Source organism: Capricornis sumatraensis, chromosome 2 (assembly GCF_032405125.1).
Source record: "Capricornis sumatraensis isolate serow.1 chromosome 2, serow.2, whole genome shotgun sequence".
In the NCBI taxonomy this organism is placed as follows: Eukaryota; Metazoa; Chordata; class Mammalia; order Artiodactyla; family Bovidae; genus Capricornis; species Capricornis sumatraensis.
The window spans coordinates 104,593,065-104,618,309 of NC_091070.1; the positions used below are offsets into that span (position 1 = coordinate 104,593,065).

The following is a 25,245-nucleotide window of genomic DNA, read 5'->3' on the forward strand; positions in this document are numbered from 1 at the left end:
ATTGGAGTTTCATGAGTATATGTATGACCACCTCCTAAGACATGCCGCTCACTGCTCTATTACACACCAGGTATTTTCAAGGACTGTGTCTTTGCCTTTCTTCAAAACACTGCCTCCTCTAAGACACTGCTTCCTTTCCTTTCATTAGCTCCCTCTGACCACCTGCTGAACCAGGTCACCGCAGCATTCTGATCGCACTTCTGTAAAAGTTCTAATCACATCGTATGCACAAGTGTCTCTCCTTTGCTAGGATGGGAGTGCCTGGAAGCCAGCGGCCCGGGGCTCATTGATGTTCGCGCCTCCAGCCCCAAATCCGTGACCTGGAACCTAAACAGAGTTTAGGTACGTGTGTCTGGAAGCCAATTTCCCCACTTTAGGCAAACCGAAACTAAACTATCTACTCGGCCTTAAATGTGGGACTGAGACAGAAACACGGACGAGCAGACGAGTCAAAAAACGTACACTCGGGGCGAGAGGAAAGAGCACCTCAGTACCTCAGCTAGCGGACGTTACCAGAGGAAGCCCCACCGCTACAACTAGGTCTCGGCACTCCAGCTCCAACTCTCGCGAGGTTGGGCCTGAAAGCCAGCCCATCCGCCCCAGAAACTTGCAGCGCGGTTTCCTCAGGATTCTCGCGTCAACTGGACACACCAGAATGGGCACTTCCGGCGCTGCGCCCAGGAAGCGGAAGTGAGGCTTCCTGTCTGTCAGAGTCGGTGTGTTACTCCGCGGTCCTGAAATCTAGGAAAGTCGTTTTCGCTTCGCTTTCCCTGGCTGTCAAGGGCTTCCTCCCTGGAGGGTGGGAGTGCAAGAGAGTGAACCGTCGCGAGATGAGCACGATGTTCGCAGACACGCTGCTCATCGTTTTTATCTCCGTGTGCACGGCTCTGCTTGCCGAAGGTGAGAGCAGCTGCTTTTTTTGACCTGTGATCAGACTTCGAGGGAAGGGAAGGATCCTAGGCCCCAGGTCCCTCGAGCCCCCAAGGGAGAGGTCAGGAGCCGTGCTTCCTTTGGTGGCGGTGGGGATGGGTCTCATGTACTCCAGGAATCTTACCTTCAGGAGTGGGAGGGAATCCAGTGTGGAATCCATTGCCAGGTTTCTCCGGTCCAGGGTAGATTTCATTTGCGTGTTTGTGGCGACAACTTCGAATCGTGGCATGATTGTTTTGGTTGAACATCAGTTGTTAAGCACTAGTGAATATAAGGCAAAAAGTCAAAATCCATTCTTATCTAACAGTAACCACTAATAAGGGTTTAGTTACGGTTCCAAACATTTCTCTATTAGCATTCTGCTTTTAATGTTTCAGGTATAACTTGGGTCCTGGTTTACAGGACAGACAAGTACAAGAGACTGAAGGCAGAAGTGGAAAAACAGAGTAAAAAATGTAAGTATGCCAACATCCTTTAGAGACAAGTCAGGTTTACTGAAGTGCATGTTCACAGTACGTATTTTAGGAGCACCAACTGTTATAAAATTTTATAGGAGTAGGTGAATCCGACTTGAAGTCTATTTAGAAATATAAGACTTTTGTGCAAAATATGTACTACAAACAGCAGAACAGCTCACGGGAGCCGTACTTGTTACGTGTTGTGACAGCTCTAGAGAAGATATCCCATTCAGTTGTGAGGGGCACTGAAGCCTTTGTGATGCAGCTAGCCTTGGAGTCCTTCCTGGGTACTTAGAATTTGGATGGAGGATGAGATGGGGAAGGAATTCCAGGCAAAGAAGATAGCATATGTGCAAAAAATGTGGAAATTTTAACTAGTAAGATGTGTTTGGAGAACATCAGGTCATTATGATTGGTGTCAAAGTTAAATGGTGTCTTTTAAATAGGGATAAGCCCAATTTTCTGTTGGGTCTGATGGTTGAAGGAATATTTGAGAAAAGGGTTTAGAGCAAGTCGAGTTGTTTTTGAAATCAAACAGGAATTCCACAGGATACCCCTGAGGGAGCTGCTAGAGATATAATATGGATGGTTCCTTATAGGCTTGGTCTGGTTTTCAGTCTTTTTTGTCTTATAAAGATTAACTTTCACATCCTAACTTTCTGTATTCCATAACTTTCCTGTATGTATTCATAGGAGTTTGAAGTCTTCTTTCTTACAACATGCCATTTCTAATATCCACATAGCAACCATTTGTGTAAATATTGCTGTATAAATATTTTTCTCCCTTAGTAAAAAAGCAGATTGAGACTCAGAAAGGTTAAATGACATGTTAATGTCTCAAAGCAAACAAAGAATTAGAAACCAAATCCAAACTATCACCGACACAATGGACATGGGTTTGGGTGGACTCCAGGAGTTGGTGATGGACAAGGAGGCCTGGCGTGCTGCGGTTCATGGGGTCGCAAAGAGTCAGACATGACTGAGTGACTGAACTGAACTGATATCGGTTCTATTTCTAGTTTTCTAAGGAGTCTCCACACTGTTCTCCGTAGTGGCTGTACTAGTTTGCGTTCCCACCAACAGTGTTGGGGGGGTTCCCTTTTCTCTGCACCCTCTCCAACATTTATCGTTCGTAGACTTTTTGATAGCAGCCATTCTGACCGGTGTGTATACTCACCCTTTTAATAAACTCATTTATGTGCTCTACTTGCCGTGGACCTCCAAATGTATGTCCTTAGTTGTTTATCCTTAATGCAAGATTCAGATATCCAGTTATCAACTTGTTAATTCTACTGGAATGTCTAATAATCATCTTAAACCCAACCTGTCCAAATTGAACTCTTGTTCCTCACTTCTAAGCCTATGTATGTAACCTTCACAATCTTGGTCAGTGGTAATACTGTCCCTCCAGTTGTTCAGGGCATAATCCTCCTGTTGTTATCTGTAACTTTTCTCTTACAGCCACATCCAGTACTGTTGGCCTGCCTTCAGATATATCCACAGCCTGACCACTTTACATCATTTCCACTGCTAACTACCAGAGTCTAAGCTGCCATCATCCTTTACATGAATTATTATGATAGCCTCAAACAAATGTTCCTGTTTCCCTGTAGTCTATTCCCAAGATAGCAACCAGAATAATACTTTTTTGTAGTATATCAGTTCATGTCCCTCCTCTACTCATAACTCTATGATGGTGTCCCATTTGACTCAGAGGGAAAAAACCACAAAGTTTTAACAGAGGTCCCAAGTTACAGCTCTGAGCTTCTTTCCCTCTCACTGACCTCTTGCTGTTCGTCACTATACGTCAGCCTCACTCCTATGTCAAGACCTTTCTAATGGCTGTGCCCTCTACCTAGGATGTTCTTCCCTATCACATCTTACCTAACCCTCATGTGTACTTAGTCGCTGAGTCATGTCCAACTCTTTGCAACCCCATGGACTGTAGGCTGCCAGGCTCCTCTGTCCATGGGGATTTTCCAGGCAAGAATACGAGAGTGGGTTGCCGTGCCCTCCTCCAGGGGATCCTCCCAACCCAGGGATTGAACCCACGTCTCCCGCACTGCAGGTGGATTCTTTACCAGCTAAGCCACCAGGGAAACCCAAGAATACTAGAGTGGGTAGCCTATCCCCTCTCCAGGGGATCGTCCTGACCCAGGAATTGAACTGGAGTCTTCTGCATTGCAGGCAAATTCTTTACCAGCTGAGGTTCCAGGGAAGCCCATATCTTCATATCTTGTTTAAATCTTTGTTTGGAGCTCACCTCAGTGAGTCTCAACTTGGCCACCCTATTTAAAACTGCAGTCAGCTTACCTGCTGTACCGCTGCTACTCATCTCCTTTATCCTGCTCTGTTTTGTTTTGAGTCATCTGCTAGAATGACACTTCACTGGAGCGGGATGCTTTTATTTATTTTTTTAAATCGTTTTTGTGTACTGATTTATCCTATACACCTAGAACAGTGGTTGGCACATGCTCAATGTCTACTAAATATTTGTTGATTCAGATACTTTCTTCTGTCACCCTGTATGTGCAGTCCATTGTCAAGCCCTGATACTTTATTGTCCTCCTGAATTGTTTTCAGTCTTTCCACATCTCTTCATTTCCACCACCATCACCCAGTCTAAATTTCCATCAAGTTTAATTTAGTCTACTGTGACAGCCTCCTCATTGGTCTACCTGTTGCTGCTCAAATCTCCTCCATATGGAAACACCTGGGGTAATTTTTCAAAACACAAATCTGATGACGTTACTTTTCCTTCTTAAAACACTCAATTTTTTCCCATTGCTTTGAGGACAAAGGTGTGGCCTACAAAGTCCAGGATGGTCATATGCCTCCCTGTCTCCTCTCTGACTACATTTGTATCATGTTTTTCCGTACTCTTTCTCTAGCCGTTGTCTGAACCAATTTTGGTTTTTTCCTACTATGCAGTTGGGCTTTTGCACTACTTTTTCCTCTGGGATAATTTTCCTTTCTCATTTTGTATAATGAACTCCTACTCATTCTTCAGATCTCAAAGCCTTATTTAGTCTCCCCTATCATGATCCCTAATTTATACAGCTACTTCTCCTTAGAGAACTTGTCATAATTATAATTTAATCTGTGTATGATTATTATTGTTTGAATAATATCCTCTCCCCAACTAAACTATAATTTCTATGAGAGCAAAGGCCATTATATCTCTAGTACACACAGTGCCTGACATAGATTTGATACTGATAGCTTATGGTGAACAATGTTGGATTTGTGATCTCTGAAGACAGTTTAGCTTTGGGACCAGGGACCAGGCTTGATCACTCAAGAGCTTTTGTGTAGGAGTTTTATTAAAGTATAAAAGGGACAGAGAAAGCTTCTGACATAGACATCAGAAGGGGGATGAAGAGTGCCCCCACTCACTACTAGTCTTATCAAGGCCTTATATACTTTTACCAGACCCACTCCTGCAACATCTTAAATTAACAGGATTACAGCTAACAATAGAAAGGTCTTACCAGACCCACTCCCACAATATACATCTTAAGATAACAAGGTTAGTCAGAAGGTTCTTGTTAAGGAGAAACATGTCCACATTGTTATATTGACTAAGACGAAGCAATGTAGAAAAAAATGTTTGTCCTTTTCTCCTCCTTGAGAACCCTGGACCTCTTCCTCCTCCAGGGCCCGAGACTCCTTATCAACCTACCTAAGGATTAGCTCTCTCAATGCTTGATAAAAGTGTGTTGAATATATTAAAGAATAAACTATTTCTGTAACATAACACCACATATATTCTTTGTGAGAAATTGTTCTGCTCTGATCATAAACTAGTTAGCCAGCATGTAGTAGCATCCATAGACAAATTTCTTCATGTCATATGTATCATGGAGTAGTTTTATGAAATATAAAACACATTTAACTTTGAATTTGTTTAGATCAATATTCTCATACCTTAAATACTTATATGAATATGAATTTACTCTATAGATTTTGGGCTTCCTTAGTGTCCACAATTAATTACCTTGTTTATAGTAGTTATCTGTATTATAAACATTGTCTCCTCCACCTGACACCTAAATTCAAAGTAGTATAGTTGCCAGGCAAAGCTTCCATAGTTGTATTTTTTAATGTGGTTGACTAATGTTCTTTCTTTGAAGATAAGTATAAGGTAGGTTGACAGTGATTCGAAAATCTCTTGGAATTTTTTTATGGTCTTATGTCCTCTACTTTATAAAAACTCAGTGAGATGCACAGACATAGAAAACAAATTTATAGTTACCAAAGGGGAAGGGTAGGGGAGGAGTAAATGAAGAGTTTGGGATTAGAAGTATATATAAAATAGATAAACATCAAGGTCCTAGTGTATAGCACAGGAAACTGTTCAATATCTTGTAGTAAACTGTAATGGAAAAGAATCTGAAAAAGAACTGAATCACTTTGCTATATACCAGAAATTCACACAGCATTGTAAATCAACTATACTTCAATTTAAAAAAAAAAAACACAAAAACTCAGTGAGCATGTATTGTTTTCATTTATATGATCAGTTGAAACTTATGATTGCTTGCTCTATATAGAGTTTACCATGAAGAGTGCAGTAAACAATGAAGGGGCGTAGATACCTAGATACTCATAACAGGAACAAATAAGATAAATTCCCTCTTTGAGCAAATGTCTTAATTGAAACATAAGCCATTCTGACATTCTGTGTTCAAAATTTGGTATGGATCAAGGCAAGAAAAGTTTGTAGAGCCCAGGTATAGAACTTGTACGTAACTATGATTGGCATGTTCTAGGATCTGGTAGAAAAGGTAGACAACATGCATGAACAGATGGGGATTTTCAGGAGATGGAAACTATAAGAAAAAAATCACATGGAAATGGCAGAAATAAAAACATATTCCAGTAGTCATGTATGGATGTGAGAGTTGGACCATAAAAAAAGCTGAGCATCGAAGAACTGATGGTTTTGAAATGTGATTGTTGGAGAAGACTCTTGAGAGTCCCTTGGACTGCAAGGAGATCAAACCAGTCAGTCCTCAAGGAAACCAATCCTGAATATTCATTGGAAGGACTGATGCTGAAGCTGAAACTCCAATACTTTGGCCACCTGATTCAAAGGACTGACTCATTGGAAAAGACCCTGATGCTGGGAAAGATTGAAGGCAGGTGGAGAAGGGGACAACAGGGGATGAGATGGTTGGATGGCATCAGCAACTCGATGGACATGAGTTTGAGCAAGCTCCAGGAGCTGATGGACAGGGAGGCTGGCGTGCTGCAGTCTATGAGGTCGCAAAGAGTCGGACACAACTGAATGACTGGATTGAACTGAACATAAAGGATCCTTTGAGAAAATTACCAGATATACAAGGTCTTAAAATTTTTTATCTCTGCAAACTACTGGAAAATACACTACATCAAAACAAATGAACAAACCAAAAGAAGAAGAAGATATGAACTCCAGGAAATAGAAGCACCAACACAGGATTCAGTAAAAGGAATCCCCTGGACAATGGTGAAGGCACATTTAGATCTGACATACTTAAGAATGTCAGCTTTGCACCATACTGAACTTGTTAGAAGATGCTAGGAGAAACTTCTTTAGAAAAACTTATAATTCCTAATGATGTGATTTTATACTGGAAAGATGCAGACAGCTAGCCAAGAATTTGGGGCTGAATTAGTGATAAGTATGGAAACAACCAAGGAGAAGGCAATGGCAACCCACTCCAGTACTCTGCCTGGAAAATCCCATGGACAGAGGAGCCTGGTAGGCTGCAGTCCATGGGGTCGCTAAGAGTCAGGCATGACTGAGTGACTTCACTTTCACTTTTCACTTTCATGCATTGGAGAAGGAAATGGCAACCCACACCAGTGTTCTTGCCTGGAGAATCTCAGGGATGGTGGAACCTGGTGGGCTGCTGTCTATGGGGTCACACAGAGTCGGACATGACTGAAGTGACTTAGCACCATGGAGACAACTGAACAAATTTTTCAATGACATATATCTGGGGAAAACTTGCAGGAAGGAAAGAATCATCATAGTTTACTGTGTAAATCGCCTGTGAACAGTATTTTCACAGTCATAATTTTGTAAATATTAAACTCACGTTTAACCAAAATTACAACTATGACAATGGGTTTTATGATATTTCAAGACACAGAGGTTCAAACACACACACACAACTTTATGGGAGTTCCCACTGCTATGGCCCAGGTTCAGCCCCTGGTTGGGGAACTAACCTGCTGCATGGCTCTGCCAAAAAAAAAAGAAGATACAGGAGTAAATACCAAAACAGTCAGCTGAAAGAGGTAAAAGTGGTTTTTCTTTGAAATGAAGGAAATGGGAAGGTGTGGGGCAATCAGAAGAACTTTGCTTATCTTTAAAACTGCAGGATGACTGACTGTTTAAAAGAGTGTTTTATTGTGGTATTTTAAAAATGTTTTTCAGTGACAACTCTCATTGGATGATCACCAACTTGTGGACTGTTAAAATGCTTACTATGTGATATTTCAAACTTACATAAAAATCTAATCTATTCACAGCTTTGTTGGTGGTGGTGGTGATTTAGTCTCTAATTCGTGTCCGACTCTTTGCGACCCCATTGACTGTGGCCTGCCAGGTTCCTCTGTCCATGGGATTTTCCCAGCCAATGTGGCCTGCCAGGCTCCTCTGTCCATGGGATTTTCCCAGCCAAGAATACTGGTTGGGTTGCTGATTTCTTCTCCAGGGGATCTTCCTGACCCAGGGGTGTAATTCATGTCTCCAGGTCTTTACAGCTGAGCCACCAGGGAAGCCTATTTACAACTTTAGCCAAACAAAAATCCTTTACAAGTATAAATAAGTGGGCAGCCACAGTTGAAAAGTAGAAATTTTCTATCTGTTGAGACAGTTTTGAATCAGTTAATCCACTTTGGACTTTGATAGCTCAAAATGAATTTAAGATGACTAAGTGTATTTTCACACATTTCAAACAAACAAATCAACAGTAATAAACCAAACTGAAGGGAGGCCTTGCTGTTTCATCTGCTCTTTTTCTGTAATTAAGTCATTTTACATTTTGAGCACAGACTCAAAATGTAAAATAATAAATAATTAAAATCTCAAAAAAAAAAGTTTGTTGCGCTTTTGAGGAATATACAATATAAATAGATTTGAATCACAGATTCAAATCTCATCTTGTGCAGATCTGATCTTAGGCATTATTTGGAGAATACTGATGTTATCTAGAAACCTGTGCTACTGTGGTGGACATCCTTGTTGAAAGATACTTTCTTAAAGGTACCAAGTAGTTTGATTCAGGTGATCTCTAGATGAGTGTGCTCTAAATGTCAGTCTTTTTTCATTGTTTTACTTTTATAATATATACTAATGAAAGAACGCTTCAATAAATGAGAAAGATTAAAATACTGTATATAATTGGATTCTTGTAACAAAATTATTTGAGAACATTTATGAAGTACAAATTATTGTAGAAGTATGAAGTATTTCTTTGGTTTAGAGTGAAACATGATAAAGCTCTTAGAGTAATTTATAAACTGACAACTCGAATTCAGAATGCAGTAATACCAGATCATAGGCAAAAATATGTTTCACAGTAGACATCTTTTTTTTTTTGTCAACTCTGATATCTCCATTTCTTAGAGTTTCTTTGTAACTTCGAGAAGTTAAAAAAAACGTTGTATTATCCTGGAAAGGATTAATCTAGTCTTAATCCATTGTGCTAGAAGATCAAGTAATGTTCATAGTATCATCTTATGTTTCTATTTCCTAGCCTTCTGATTTTTTTTTCACCCGGTTTTTATGCTGCTGCTGCTAAGTCACTTCAGTCGTGTCTGACTATGTGTGAACCCATAGATGGCAGCCCACCAGGCTCCCCCGTCCCTGGGATTCTCCAGGCAAGAACACTGGAGTGGGTTGCCGTTTCCTTCTCCAGTGCATGAAAGTGAAAAGTGAAAGTGAAGTCGCTCAGTTGTGTCCGACTCTTAGTGACCCCATGGACTGCAGCCTACCAGGCGCCTCTGTCCATGGGATGTTCCAGGCAAAAGAACTGGAGTGGGGTGCCATTGCCTTCTCCGTGGTTTTTATGCAGCCATGGTTAAATGCCAAGTAGTTGTGTTATAGTCCTTCTGGGGTGGGGAGAAATATTTTTTGTTTCTGTAACTTCTTGTAGAAAATGACTCTTTCCTTTTATGATCTCATACTAGTAGTTCTTTCTAAATCTCTGTCTTTCTCTCCCTATATATGTCATCTTTTATCTTTTTATCTACCTGGAATAGTGCCTATCACTTAGACACCCAATGTGTATATTTACACACATGTACTCAGATTTTATTTTAGTCAGAATTTTACCATTTTATTTGTAATTGTGGAGTTAAATTGAATTTTACATCTCTGATAAAGGAATAACACCAATTTTGCTTTTAAAATTCAAGCAGCATACTTAATATAGTAAGGGAAAGATTCCTACCTGCAGTTCTCTTTAATGCAACTTTCAGAAATAATACATATACTATATCATGTGCTAGTAAAGGAAGTATACTAAGATAATATAAGAAGCAAATAATGTAAGTAAAGGTTTTACTGTATATATTGCTAGTCCATTCATAGGTGGTTCTTCTCCAGGGAATCTTCCTGACCCAGGGATGGAACCTGGGTCTCCTGCATTGCAGGCAAATTCATTACCATCTGAGCCACTAGGAAAGCTTCGTAGGTGATTAAAGATAGTAAACATAAAATATAAATATGTTACATTATTCTTCTTCTAAAACTCACTCTTACTCTATCGTCATATTAATTGAAAAGTCTCAGGAAATGTTCATCTTAGCTATTTTGACTCTCCTGATCTTCCTACCCTGTGCATTCTATACTGTAATTGTTATTTGATTATGTGCCCTCACTAGATTGCTTTTTAGATGGCAAGGATCATGTTTATCTTTTTATCTACCTAGAATGGTGCCTATTACTTTGGCACAGAATAACTGAATGAGTGAATGCCCATTTTCTATAGTGAATTTGAGACTGGAACTACAATTAATCACCTGAGGAAGCAGAATTTTAAATTGTGCTTGAAAGTGAAAGTGAAGTAGCTCAGTCATGTCCTACTCTTGGCGACCCTGTGGACTGTAGCCTACCAGGCTTCTCCATCCATGGGATTCTCCAGGCAAGACTACTGGAGTGGGTTGCCATTTCCTTCTCCAGGGGATCTTCCCGACCCAAGGATCAAACCGGGGTCTCCTGTATTGCAGACAGACGCTTTAACCTCTGAGCCACCAGGGAAGCAGAATTTTAAATTGTGCTGAGATTCTGCCTAAGGCAGTCTCAGCTAATGGCCTGAAAATCATCTCAGTTTTGATCATGACTTTGTCTTTATGAAGTCTTTTCTGGGTATTTGATTAATGATGCTTACAATGTTGCTGTTACACTCTTAGAATATTGCGTCTACCTTTTACTGTCAGCAGGTGTGGGAGCACACCAGTTAACTTAATCATGACCACCAGCAAAGCCAATGTGTAACTTTCTTGTAAGCTTCTTTCAGTGGTTCAGCTGTGATAAAATACAGTCTTTCTTTCTTGAGTGTAATGCATAATTAATTTTTTATGATGTCACTGTGTTTACAGTGGAAAAGAAGAAGGAAACAATAACAGAGTCAGCTGGTCGACAACAAAAAAAGAAAATCGGTAAGATAAGTTATTGGTATATACAATATTTTAAGGTTTTCTTGGAAAAATAAATTATTACATAATGAAAATATAAGAAAATTTTTTTGTTTTTTCAAAAAATGTTTGGCTGTGCTGGTTCTTTGTTACTGCACAGGCTTCTTTCTAGTTGCAGCAATCAGGGGCCTGGGGCTCCTCTCTAGTTGCAGTGTGTGGGCCTCGCATTGTGCTGGTTTCTCTTGTTGTGAAGCACAGGCTCTAGGGCTTGTGGGCTTTTTTTTTTTTAATAAAGTTTTTGGTAGTGATAACTCATGTTTGTATAGATTTAGTCTACAAGAGCACTTGCATACGTTATCTTGCTTGCATGTGTGCTAAGTCACTTCAGGCATGTCCAACTCTGTGCGACCCTGTGGACTGCAGCCTGCCAGCCTCCTCTATCCAAGGGATTCTCCAAGCAAGAATCCTGGAGTGGGTTGCCATGCCCTCCTTCAGGGAATCTTCCTGACCCAGGAATTGAATCTGTGTCTCATGACTAACCTGCGTTGGCAGTCAGGTTCTTTACTGCTAGTGCCACCTGGGAAGCCTTGTACATTATCTTACGTGATTCTTCTACCATATTGTAGGACAAGTTCAAGCACTTCCTTTATTTTTGCTCTTTGCTTTGAAATTTCAATTTAGTAAAATGATGTTGGCAGTCATGGCTTTTGAACTTGGCTGAAGGGTCTTAGCATAGTTTGTAAAAGTGTTTTGTTTTTCTTAACTGAGATGATTATTTCCAGTTAAATCTGAGTTATGTGTGTTTATTGTTGCCATGACTTCCTTACTGAGAATTGACTGGTGATTGAAACCCACCAACACGTAGGAAATTTTCTGCTGAATAATTTTACCTACTCTGCAAAATAATTGTTTTTGGTTTTTCAGTGTAATTTGAATTTAATTACAGAATGTAATTCTGTTCCAAAAAGACAATTTATAAATGGCTATATATAATTTATATTTGTACTTTATGATGCTTCCTGATTCTAAAATCAGGAAAAAATTGTTGTGAAATTGTGTATTTGGATCAAAAACTATGTCTCTATACCTGGATCATTGCTGTTAGATCCTGGAAGGTTACTCTACCAGGCTTGACTATACCAGTGTCCTTTACTAGTTATTGTTATTGTTTAATCACTAAGTTGAGTCTGATTCTGCAACCCCATAGACTATATATAGCCTGCTAGGCGTTTCTGTCCATGGGATTTCCCAAGCAAGAATACCGGAATGGGTTGCCATTTCCTTCTCCGGGATCTTCCCGACCCAGAGATCGAACCTGCATCTCCTGCACTGGGAGACGGATTCTTTACCACTGAGCCACCAGGGAAGCCCAGTTTCCTGTTCTGGTTAAAGCTTCTCAACTTAGTGTAGGGATATTAGATGTGTTCTTAATGGCCTGATCATTCAGTTCCATGGCAAAGCGCTATTGTACATCTATTCTGTATGGGTATACCAGTGTACCCAGTTACTCTGGTAGGCGTTGAAGCAACAAAGTAGAAAAGTAATTCTGTCTTTTAAGGGATCTAAAGAGGGAAAACAAACCAATGCAGTGTAATACATATGTTTTAGAGATACATTCTGAATATCATAAAAGTAAAGAGAAGGGATATTCAAACCAATCTATGGGATCAGGTTTTCTTGGAGATAATGCTTTAAGTTGAATCTCAAAGCTTTAGTGTGTATTAACTAAGTAAAAATATAAATAAATACTGGTCAGTTGGACCATCTGCAAAACCCTGAAGTAAGCCTTTACATATTTTTTAACTCTTTTGAAAATGGTATGTTGTAGTGAACAGTGTTACTTCATTTTTAGTGATGAGAAAATTGAGGTTAAGTAAGTTGCTCTTGGTCGATCAGTGGTATGGTGCAGTTAAGTCAGTGGTAGAGAAGGGATTTGAACCTGTACATTCATAACTTTAGAATCCACATTTTTAAGTCTTGTATATTCTTGGCAGGATAGGCATATGCAAAAGCATAGAGCAGTCAGATAGCAAGGTATATACCTGGAACTATAAATAGTATACTATAACAAATAAAAAAAAGGTATGTGTAACATACAAGCAGATGAGCCTAGGGAAATGAGTAGTGCCTAGACCATAAAGGTCCTTATAAATTAAACTAAGGTAGGGAGGTTAACATATGTAGAAAGGAATTTAAACAGGTTTGAAATCACATTTTAAGGAAGACAAATCTGGCAGTATTTGGAGGATAAACCAGAGAGGGGATCATTCTGGAGGTAGGAAAGTTAGGAGATTTTTCAGGTATCCTTGGCGTACAAATAGCATAGCCAGAACCTGAACAGTGGTGCTGGGACTGGAGTAGGTGGCACATACACTCCTCAAAGAATTCAGGCAGGCAGATATAACACAACTTGATGACCTTTTAGATGTGAGGTAAGTAGAGAAGAATGGGTCTGGGAAGAAGCCTGGATTTCTGATTAGAACAAGAAATATTGGAAGAGTAGCAGATTAGGATAAGGAAGAAGAGAGGATGATTTCAGTTTTGAGCATGTTGGATTTGTTGTGCCTGTGTGACAATAGGGTGGAAATATTTGGTACACCATTGGTTGTATGGTTTGGAGCTGGCAGAGAGGTAAAGGCTACAAATAGAGTTTCTTTGTTTATAATTTTTAAAAGTTTATTCAGTTTTTGTCTGTGCTGGGTCTTCGTTGCTATTCAAGGGCTTACTCTAGTTGCAGCGAACACGGGCTACCCTGCATTGCAGTGTGCAGGCTTCTCATTGAGGTGACTTCTCTTACTGCAGGTCACAGGCTCTAGGCACACAGACGTCAGTGGTTGCAGTGCGCAGGCCCAGTGATTGTGGCTTGAGGGGCTCTAGAGTGTAGGCTCAGTAGTTGTGGTGCATGCTCTGTGACATATGGGGTCTTCCTGGACTAGGAATTGAACATCAAACCCCTGTCCCCGACATTGGCTGGCAGATTCTTAACCACTAGATCACCAACGTTGTTATCGTTCAGTCACTAAATTGTGTCTGACTCTTTGTGACCCTGTGGACTGCAGCATGCCATGCTTCCCTGTCCTTCAGTATCTCCTGGAGTTTGCTTGAACTCGTGGCCATTCAGTCAGTGATACCATCCAACCATCTCATCCTCTGGACCACCAGGAAAGCACCTACAAATAGAGTTTAACATCATATGATTATAAATTGTAATTAGGTCCACAAACTAAGTGAGATCACACAGTGAGGCCATAGAAAGTAAGGAAAGCGAAGGGCTGAGGATGGAGAGAGTCCTGAAGCATAATCATTTAAGGAGTAGGAGAAGAAGTGGAGCTCAAAAAAGTAATGCCAGAGCTGTTGGAAAAGAGTTGTGCCACAGAAGTTGAGGGGAGAATTTCAGGGGACAGGAGGGGTTAGAGGGTAGGTGTGAAATACCTAAGAGGCAAAACAAAAATATTAGTGGTTTAGCAAGAATAATTTCAGTGGCATGGGATTTCCCTGCTGGCCCAATGATTAAGAATCTGCTTTCCAGTGTAGGAGGTGCGGGTCGGATCCCTGGTCTGATCAGGGAGCTAGGATCCTACGTGCCATGGGACAGCTAAGTCAACGCACCACAACTAAGACCTAACCCAGCCAAATAAACATTTTTAAAAAGAGAATAGTTTCAGTGGCATTATAGGGGACAGAAGTCTTATTGTATAGATAGGGAAATAATGCATGTGAGAAGGTGAAGACATTGAATATAGGCAGTTTATAGCTTTGTTATAAAGGATAAGTAAGATACAAAAAATGGAAGGCACATTACCCCCTGCCCTTACATTGACAGTACAGAGTGTCTACACTCAAATTATTTCAAATTAATTTAACGTGGGAGGCAACCTTGAATTGTTTGCTCACCAAAATGTCATCAGAATGTAAAAGAAATAATATTTATGAAGTTACTTATCGAAATGTTATCAAAAGTTACAAGACATAATATTTAATAGCAGTTGCTTGAAAAGCAAACCTCCTATCCATTCTGTAGATTTATAAATTTTAGTCCCAAATTAAGCCAGGCTATCATCACTACAAACAAAGCTAGTGGAGGTGATGGAATTCCAATTAAGCTATTTCAGATCCTAAAAGATGATGCTGTGAAAGTGCTGTACTCAATATGCCAGCAGATTTGGAAAACTCAGCAGTAGCCACAGGACTGGAAAAGGTCAGTTTTCATTCCAATCCCAAAGAAAGGCAATGCCAAAGAATGTTCAAACTACCACATAATTGCACTCATCTCACACTTTAATAAAGCAGTGCTCAAAATTCTCCAAGCCAGGCTTCAACAGTACGTGAACCATGAACTTCCAGATGTTCAAGCTGGGTTTAGAAAAGGCCCAGGAACCAGAGATCAAATTGCCAACATCTACAGATCATTGAAAAAGCAAGAGAGTTCCAGAAAAACATCTACTTTGGCTTTATTGACTATGCCAAAGCCTTTGACTGTGTGGACAACAAGAAACTGGAAAATTCTTCAAGAGATAGGAATAGCAGACCACTTGACCTGCCTCCTGAAAAATCTGTATGCAGATTAGGAAGCAGCAGTTAGAACCGGACATGGAACAACAGACTGGTTCCAATCGCGAAAGAAGTACGTCAAGGCTGTATATTGTCACCCTGATTATTTAACTTATATACAGAGTACATCATGTGAAATGCCAGATTGGATGAATGGATGAAGCATAAGCTGGAATCAGGATTGCACAGAGAAATACCAATAACCTCAGATACACAGATGACACCACCCTTATGGCAGAAAGTGAAGACGAACTAAAGAGCCTCTTGATAAAAGTGAAAGAGGAGAGTGAAAAAGTTGGCTTAAAACTCAGAATTCATAAAACTAAGATCATGGCATCCGGTCCCATCATTTCATGGCAGATAGATGGGAAAACAATGGAAATAGAGACTTTATTTTGGGGGGCTCCAAAATCACTGCAGATGGTAACTGCAGCCATAAAATTAAAAGACGCTTGCTCCTTGGAAGAAAAGCTCTGACCAACCTAGACAACATATTAAAAAGCAGAACCATTACTTTACCATCAAAGCTCCATCTATTCAAAGCAATGGTTTTTTCAGTAGTCGTGTATGGATGTGAGAGTTGGACTATAAAGAAAGCTGAGCACCGAAGAATTGATGCTTTTGACCTCTGGTGTTGGAGAATACTCTTAAGAGTCCCTTGGACTACAAGAAGGTCCAACCAGTCAATCCTAAAGGAAATCAGTTCTGAATATTCATTGGAGGGACTGATGCTGAAGCTGAAGCTCCAATACTTTGGCCATCTGATGTGAAGAACCCACTCATTGGAAAAGACCCTAATGCTGGGAAAGATTGAAGCCAGGAGGAGAAGGGGATGACAGAAGATGAGATGGTTGGATGGCATCATCAACACGATAGACGTGAGTTTGAGTAGGCTTTGGGAGTTGGTGATGGACAGGGAAGCCTGGTATGCTGCAGTCCATCGGGTCGCAAAGAGTTGGACACAACTGAGTGACTGAACTGGCTGATCAGAAATCTTTAAACCTAAACTTGTATTATTTGGGCCTTTATAAAATTGCTTCAACTATATTTTGCCTTAACATTGCACTTTAGGTATGTCATGAAAAACTCAGCCAGATACAATTGTATTTTAGCAGTACTATGGACTGTTTATTGAGAACATTACATTACTTACATTAGATGGTATTCCTTTGACAAGAGATTATGGAAACTCTAGTAGTTTAAAATATCAAGACAAGCAGTGATTCTCATAAATAATTGATTTACTTTTATCTTACTGACACTGTGTTTGAACTGATGGTTTTTCTTCCTACTTTAAACCAGCTGCTAATAAGCGTAGAGTCAGATTTGCTATTCATTTCCAGCAGCTTTATGAGACCATTAAATGCATTTCTGTCACTGACCCTATCTATCAATGTAATTTTATTATGTAACCCTTATGTAGCCTGGAAAATCCCATGGACGGAGAAGCCTGGAAGAGGAGCCTGGTGGGCTGCAGTCCATGGGGTCGCTAAGAGTCGGACTGAGCGACTTCACTTTCACTTTTCACTTTCATGCATTGGAGAAGGAAATGGCTACCCACTCCAGTGTTCTTGCCTGGAGAATCCCAGGGACAGAGGAGCCTGGTGGGCTGCCGTCTATGGGATCGCACAGAGTCGGATATGACTGAAATGACTTAGCAGCAGTAGCAGCAATCCTTATTTTTACTTTCCTCAGATTCCCTACTTGGGCTTCTTTAAAAATTAAATGTTTAGGGACTTCCCTGGTAGTCCAGTGGACTAAGACTCTGCACTAAAAATACAGGGGCCTTGGGCTCAATCACTGGTCAGGGAGCTGGATCCCACTTGCCACTTGCTGCAACTAAAAGATCCCTCAAACTGCGACCAAGACCCAGCACAGCCAAATAAATAAACATATATATATATGTACTGGGCTTCCCAGGCGGCAGTAGTGATAAGAACCCACCTGCCAACACAGGAGACGTAAGAGACACAAAGTTTGATCCCTGGGTCAGGAATATCCCCTGGAGGGGGGAATGGCTACCCACTCCAGTATTCTTGTCTGGAGAATCCTGCAGTCAGAGGAGCCTGGTGGGTTACAGTCCATACGGTCCCAGAGAGTTGAACGTGACTGAAGCGAGTTAGTATGCATCATACACACACACACACACAGTGATGAGGGGACTATAAAGAGTGATATTGCTGCTTTGAAAGAAGGGAGTTTTTAATAAGAGGGGAAAGGTCAGCAAATTTAGTGTTTGAGAGAATCAAAATGTCATTGATATCACTTAGGTGACACCCTTAGATTGTGGTCTTAGGTAGAGCCATTAATTTGAAACTGAGGTGTCTGAAGACTATATTTTTCATTCTTAATTTCAGGAGCAGATATTTTGGTTATTTTATGTTTCCCTCTCATAGAAGATAAACTACTTTTGATGTATTTTATTTAGCTCTTTGGTTATAGTAAGCTATCTCAAGTAATGAGGAATTTAAGGGTATATGTGATCAAGAACTCAGGAAAAGCTGAATTAACTGGTTACAAGAAGGCAAGAACTGTATTAAAGCAATTCCTGCAGACAGAGCAAGCCCTGGGATAAGCCAGACATTGGGCTCACTATAAATTTATAGTACTTTTCTCTCTTCTGGTATGCAGTGCTTCACAGGATTTAATTTTTGCCTGCACCTGACTTTGGCTTGTATCCTACAGTTCTTTCTATATAGTATTTCTCATACATGGTCTCTAGGCCACCCATATCAGTTTTGCTTGAGATGTTTGTTAAAATGAAGGGTTCTGAGTCTTTGTTGTTGTTCAGTTGCTCAGTTGTGTCCAACTCTTTGCAACTCCATGGACTGCAGCACTCCAGGCTTCCCTGTCCCTTCACCATCTCCCAGAGCTTGCTCAAACTCATGTCCATTGAGTCAGTGATACCATCCAACCATGTCGCCCTCTGTTGTCCCCTTCTCCTACTGCCTTCAATCTTTCCCGGCATCAGGGTCTTTTCCAAAGAGTTGGCTCTTCACATCAGGTGAACAGAGTATTGAGTCTGAGTCTTACTCCTAGGTTTTACTGAATCAGAAGTTTTAATCCAGTGTCCTAACACTGTATTATCCAATTCTGCACCCCCTAGCTACCTTTGACTGTTCAGATTTTAAATTAATTGAAATTAAATGGAGTTAAAATTTTAGGACCTCAATCACACTGGTCATATTTCACTGCTCAGTAGCTATATGTAGCTATATTGATAGCACAGATATAAGATATTTTGATAATTGTAGAAAGTTCTTTTAGAATAGTATTGCTTAAAGAATCAAGATTTTCCAAAGGAGGTGACATAAAAGCTGAGGCTTAAAAGTTGAGTTATAGGCTAGCCAGGAAAGGATTTGATAGGATAGGATGAAATAGTCTAGATAGAAGTAGGGTGGCCAATCATTCCAATTTGTTTCGCCCAAGGAGTTTCTTGGGATGTGAGATTTTCAGAGCTAAAACTGGAACAATCTAGGAAAGCTGGGACACTTGGTCACCCAAGGTAAAAGAAACTTTATGCACAAAGATGCTGAATCAAGAGAAAATCATCATATATAAAGGAACTTTGGTGATGTAAGAACATAAAAATTTATGGGAGTGGTCAGAAATGTGGCTTCAGAAGGAAACAGGAGCCAGATACAGGACTTGCAAGTGATATTGAAATGTCATCTTGGGACTTCCTGGTGGTCCAGTTTCACTGGACTGTGCACTTCCACTGCAGAGGATAAGGGTTTGATCCCTGGTCAGGGATCTAAGATCCCACATGCTGCATGACACAGCCAAGAAAAAGAGAGAGAAAGAAATAAACATGATCTTACAGGGATAAAAAGCCATGGAAGGATACTCTTGGCGAGTATCATGATCTTGTTCAGTTTGCCTTTTGGTAGATCTGATATGCATTTATGTGGAACGTGAATTTGAGGAGAGAAGTTTGGAGACAGTGAGGTCTGTTAGGTTTGAAAGTAATACAGGTAAGAGATGTTGGAAGTGATAGTAAGGAGGAGGGGAGGCGGTAGATTTCATAAGTATTTATGAGGTATAATGAATAGAACTGGGTGTTTGATTGAAGATAGAGTAGGAAGTCAAGGATGTGCAGGTTTCTAGCACAGATGCTTTTCTATACCTTTCTTTTCATGTCTCAGTGGCAGTCCTTTTCCATTTCTACTTGTTCTTTGCCTGTTTAACTTCTAGTCATCTCTTACCCCAGTCCTCAAACCCCCAGTTTTAAAATGTCTTATTATATTGTAAGAGAGCTGTTCAATAGAAAAGGAGCTCTAGCCCTTGAGATACACCTTAGCTCCATCCCATTTTGTTCATTTTCTTCCATATATCTTCACCTTCAGCTCTTTCCTGCCTGTATCCTTTCCTCCATGGAGAACAAACTGGGTAGGAACTGTTTAAGACAAAGTCATACATTCATCTCACCCATGCGTTGTTTGAAAACTGCAGTCCAGTCTGCAGTTCCTGTAGGCCTGTTTTTCTTCCTTCCATTCTTTTTACCTGCCTGAACTTGCCAGCCCTCATACCACTTTAATATATTCCAATTGTATGTTTTTTTTTATTTTAGAGGTTTTTTTTATATTTTTATTTCATAATATTCTTGTGAGGGTATGAATTGGTGTGTGTTTTGATCATTCATTTATCCCTAGTACCCAGAAAAGTGCTTGGCATGTAGTAGGTAATCAATAAGTATTTGTTGAGTGAATTAATCCTGGTGATAAAAATACATGATCAAAGAAAGCAGTAGCATGGTATAGAGATCATTGGATTGGAGGTTGGGAAACTTGGATTCTAGTCCTGGCTTTGCCGTAAAATACCTGTGTGGGCTCTGAGAAGTCACTTCTCCTTTGCTGGACCTCAGTTTCTTCATAGGCACAGCAGTAAAGTCCAATATGTTGATGGGAAACTCAGCAGTGGCCACACGACTAGAAAAAGTCAGTTTTCATTCCAGTCCCAAAGAAGGGCAGTACTAAAGAACGTTCAAGCTACCGTGCAGTTGCTCTCATTTCACATGCTAGCCAGACAATGCTCAAAATCCTTCAAGCTAGGCTTTAGCAGTACATGAACCGAGAACTTTTAGATGTACATGCTGGATTTAGAAAAGGCAGAGGAACCAGCGATCATATTGCCAACATCCATCGGACCATAGAAAAAGCAAGAGATTTCCAGAAAAACATCTACTTCTGCTTCATTGACTACATTAAAGACTTTTTCTGTGTGGATCACAACAAACTGGAAAATTCTTCAAGAGACAGGAATACCAGACCACCATACCTGTCTCTTGAGAAACCTATATTCAGGACAAGAAGCAATAGTTAGAACTGGACATAGAACAACAGACTGGTTCAAAATTGGGAAAGGAGCACCTCAAGACCATATATTGTCACCCTGCTTATTTAACTTATATGCAGAGTACAGCATGTGAAATGCCAGGCTAGATGACCCACAAGCTGGAATCAAAGATTGCTGGGAGAGATATCAACGACTTCAGATATGCAGATGATACTACCCAAATGGCAGGAAACAAAGAGGAACTAAAGAACCGCTTGAAGAAGTTGAAAGCGGGGAGTGCAAAAGCAGAGAGTGAAAAACTCAACATTCAGAAAACTAATATCATGGCATCCGGTCCCATCACTTTATGACAAATTGATCGGGAAACAATGACAGATTTTCTTTTCTTGGGCTCCAAAATCACTGCAGATGGTGACTGCAGCCATGAAATTAAAAAAAAAAAACACTTGCTTCTTGGAAGAAAAGCTATGAAAAACGTAGGCAGTATATTGAAAAGCAGAGACATCACTTTGCAGACAGAGGTCCATATAGTCAAAGCTGAGGTTTTTCCAGCGGTCATGCTTGGATATGAGAGTTGGACCATAAACAAGGCCAAGAGCCGAAGCTTTGATGCTTTCGGATTCTGGTGGTTCTCAAGAGAAGACTCTTGAGAATCCCTTGGACAGCAAGGAGATCAAACCAGTCAATCCTAAGGGATATCAGCCCCTAACATTCATTAGAAAGACTGATGCTTAAGCTGAAGCTCCAGTAGTTTGGCCACCTGATGTGTAGAACTGACTCATTGGACAAGACCCTGATGTTGGGAAAGATTGAGGGCAAGAGGAGGAGGGGACGACAGAAAGATGAGATGGTTGGATGACATCACTAACTCCACATGAATTTAAGCAAACTCCAGAAGGCAGTAGAGGACAGGGAAACCTGGTGTGCTGCAGTTCATGGGGTTGCAAAAAACAGTACACAACTTAGCAACTGAACAACAGTGTTCATGGGATACAGTAGATAAGAGCATTAATGTGTAGCTGAAACTTCTTTAGCAGTTTAGATTTGGTGTATATAACAATTTTCTTGAAATATATGTCAAATTTCCTAGCTTTCCAAGTGACTTAAATATGAAAGTGTGCTTATTTTTAGCTTCATTTGACTGTAAGATGAAACAAGCTGAACCTAACTTTATCTTAATTGGCTTTTAATTTTTAGATGCTATGCTCTCTTAAACTGAAAAAGGGGGAAAGAAACTTGAGATGGGTAATTAATATTTGAAATCTAAGTGTAGTCATTATGATTATACCTCCCATTGATATAATAACAAGATTATATCTTAATGTACAGAGTTGAAACACTTAATACCAGAGGTAAATTTTAAAATTAAACTTTTAAGATTTTTATTTATTTAAATTGAATTATTTTAGTGCTCTCCTGCATTTGAATTTTCTGTTAGTACAAAGTATATGGTATTCCAAGTATTCAGCTTATCTTATTAAGTGATAACTGAGACAGAAACATTGTAGTCACCAGTCAGTGACAGTTTAACATCTGCTTCTTGCTCAGTGCTGTGTATATTAACTAGTTCATTAATTCCTTGCAGAGCGGCAAGAAGAGAAACTGAAGAATAACAACAGAGATCTGTCAATGGTAAGATTCCTAAATATAACTTCATGATAAACCACATGTTTTTCAGCAAAAGACCATGATTTGCATCAAGTACATTGCACTTTACCTCTTCAGAAATTTATAGTTATGCATGCTATAAATAATGTAATGGGTGTTCCTAGACCAAATAGAAGTGAAATTGTGCTACAGGGCTGAAGCTTCATGTTGGTAATATGAATAGCTTCTTTTTTTAAGGGTGTCTTGAGGTCATAATTTTGTCATTTACACACAGTTTTGTTTTTGTTTTTTTTTTAGCTTTTCCCTTATGTTTTCAAATGAAGTCACTTATTTTCTTTTCTTCCTTACATTATTACTGAATCTTTGGCTTTTGGTGACCTGGTAATCCCATCATAACCTTTGGAACATCATAGATGGCCTTTATTCTTTAAGAGGCCTTTTGTTCTGAAGGTCAGGCATATCATAAAGTGTAAGGAAAAGTGTTTTTATTAGCCATTTACTCATTATTTATAAAGAGTAGAGTTTTTTCAAGCACGTCTTTCTGAGGCATAGGTAGGCAAATTATATGGCTTAACTAATTTTTCTGCCTAATTTCTGTATATTCAATACAAGACACTTAAATTGTGCAACAGTTACCATTTGCTTACTGAAAGACCTTTGCTATATTATTTTATCTTCTGTTTCTTAAAACTCTTTTAAAAAAAAAATGTATTTATTTGTTCGTTTATTTGGCTGTCAGTTTGCATCACATGGGATCTTTCATTGCAACTCACAGACTCTCTAGTTGTTGCGTGCAGGCTTCGTTGCTCCGTGGCATGTGGTATCTTAATTCTCCACCCAGGGATTGAACCTGCATCCCCTGCATTGCAAGGTGGATTCTTAACTACTGGACCACCAGAGAAGTGCCTTGAAATTCTTTTTAAGAAAGATTATAATTTAGAAGTATATTTTTTTGAAAATAGCTTTTCTGTTGTCATAGTTACTCCACGTTCAAGAGACCAAATTTAAAAACTGCAGAAAGAAGAGATGAAATTTTCTGATAAACTGTTAGTCATGCCTTTATGATCTTTTGTTTATTTATACTTTCATGGCACATGTAATTAAGAAAGTAGCTAGCCTCAAGAAACCAAATACCTTATATACTTGAACATGTGATCGTTTTTTTACTTGATCAAGAGGTAGAGGTTGGTAGTCCCGGGCTGGTATGGCAGCACAGTAGTGTCGCTAAAGACTCCAGTTGGCCTTCCTTAGCTTATAGTCATTTGGTTGTTTGATGTTGCTTTACTGTCAGGAATTACGTTCTTCATTCCAGACAGGAAGTATGGTCAGAAGGCCTAAAGGGATGCTAGCCAAGTTTGCCCCTTTTAAAAGTTCTAGTTAGTACTTATACTCGTCACTCGTTGGCCGGAATTAGGTCATGTGGGCACTCCAGTACGGTTCATCAGAAGGTGACAAGAAGAGGCCTTGGAGGTGGAGGGTGGGTTAGACAACAGACAGTTTTTTGCCAAGGAGCATCTTTTAAAAATGATATGATATCAAAATTTGGGGGGATATGCTTTAGTAGTGGTTTTCCTTTAGTGTGAAGTGACAGTTTGTTGATCTCCTTGCAGGTTCGAATGAAATCCATGTTTGCAATTGGCTTTTGTTTTACTGCCTTAATGGGAATGTTTAATTCCATGTGAGTATCCTTTTATATGGCTTTATCTAACTTGCTCTGTGTGGACAGTTAACTTTTTTGTAATATTTTGATATTTCATATTTACAGAAAAGTTATAGGACTAGTATATCCATTAACCAGATTCACAATTGTTAACATTTTTCCTCATTTGCTTTCTTTTTTTCTGTTTCTCTATATCATAAATGTTTTGCTCATTCATATATTATTTGTATAAATTTTTCTGACTCTTTCAGAAGTTTGATGTGGATTTCATGCCCCTTTATTCATAACTACTAAAACTATGTGTTACCTAAGAACATGGACATTCTCTTATCCTCAATCCAGTTGTCAAAATTCAGGGAAATTTAATTTTGTTAGAATACAGTTATATGGTAACTTTTTCACCCTCTAAATTAAGAGGGTTATCTTATGTATAAAGTGAAGACTAAGCTATTATGAGGCCTCTAAAAAGAGTTTAGTATGTCCCTTGGGTTTTTAAGTTCCTTTTTAGCAAACTGCTTCCCAATGAAGGTAGTCAGTCATTCAGAGATATTTTGATTCTTAAAATAATCTTTACAACTATAATCTTGTTTAACGATAAGGTAAGTTACTGTTTTCTAAACTAATGCGTAGCAGGCCTGAATGATTATGGGACTGATTTTGACAGAAGCTGGGAAAGTAGCCAAAGATTTCAAGCAATCATTTATTACCTTTCAAAGCTCACCTGAGCTATCCCATACATATTAGGATTGTCCTCTTACTCTTCTCTTTACCCCCTCCCTGCCTCATTTCTGTCTCTCCCTTTCCTTGTACTCATCCCCCCAACACTGGTCTGTTCTCTTCACACCTGTTAAGTAGCTACTTTGTGCCAGGAATTGTGCTAGGTATCAGAATATAACAAATAAGATGTGTTCCTTGCCCTCAATAGTATTAAAATTTTATGGAAAGAAAAGACCAATAAATCAATAAATTAATGGATGTTACCAGACATATGTGTGTGTGAAGTATATAGTACGGGGGTGGAAAGGGACTGGTTAGGTGAGAGACCAAAGGGAATGTCCAAAATTATTTCAATACAAAATTTCCACTTAACTAGTGATTTTGAAAAGGACC

General features: G+C 39.6%; 1 protein-coding gene across 1 annotated transcript in view; it reads left to right on the forward strand.

Annotated features, from left to right (window-relative positions):
* The first annotated feature begins 718 nt into the window (after window positions 1–718).
* TMCO1 (transmembrane and coiled-coil domains 1) overlaps window positions 719–25,245 on the forward strand; it is a 60,954-nt gene continuing 36,427 nt past the window's right edge. Inside the window, exons 1-5 of the mRNA XM_068965277.1 lie at window positions 719–900; window positions 1,308–1,385; window positions 10,986–11,045; window positions 22,453–22,499; window positions 24,086–24,153. Coding sequence (XP_068821378.1) covers window positions 831–900; window positions 1,308–1,385; window positions 10,986–11,045; window positions 22,453–22,499; window positions 24,086–24,153 — 323 coding nt within the window. The 5' untranslated portion in view covers window positions 719–830. The remainder of the gene's footprint in view (window positions 901–1,307; window positions 1,386–10,985; window positions 11,046–22,452; window positions 22,500–24,085; window positions 24,154–25,245) is intronic.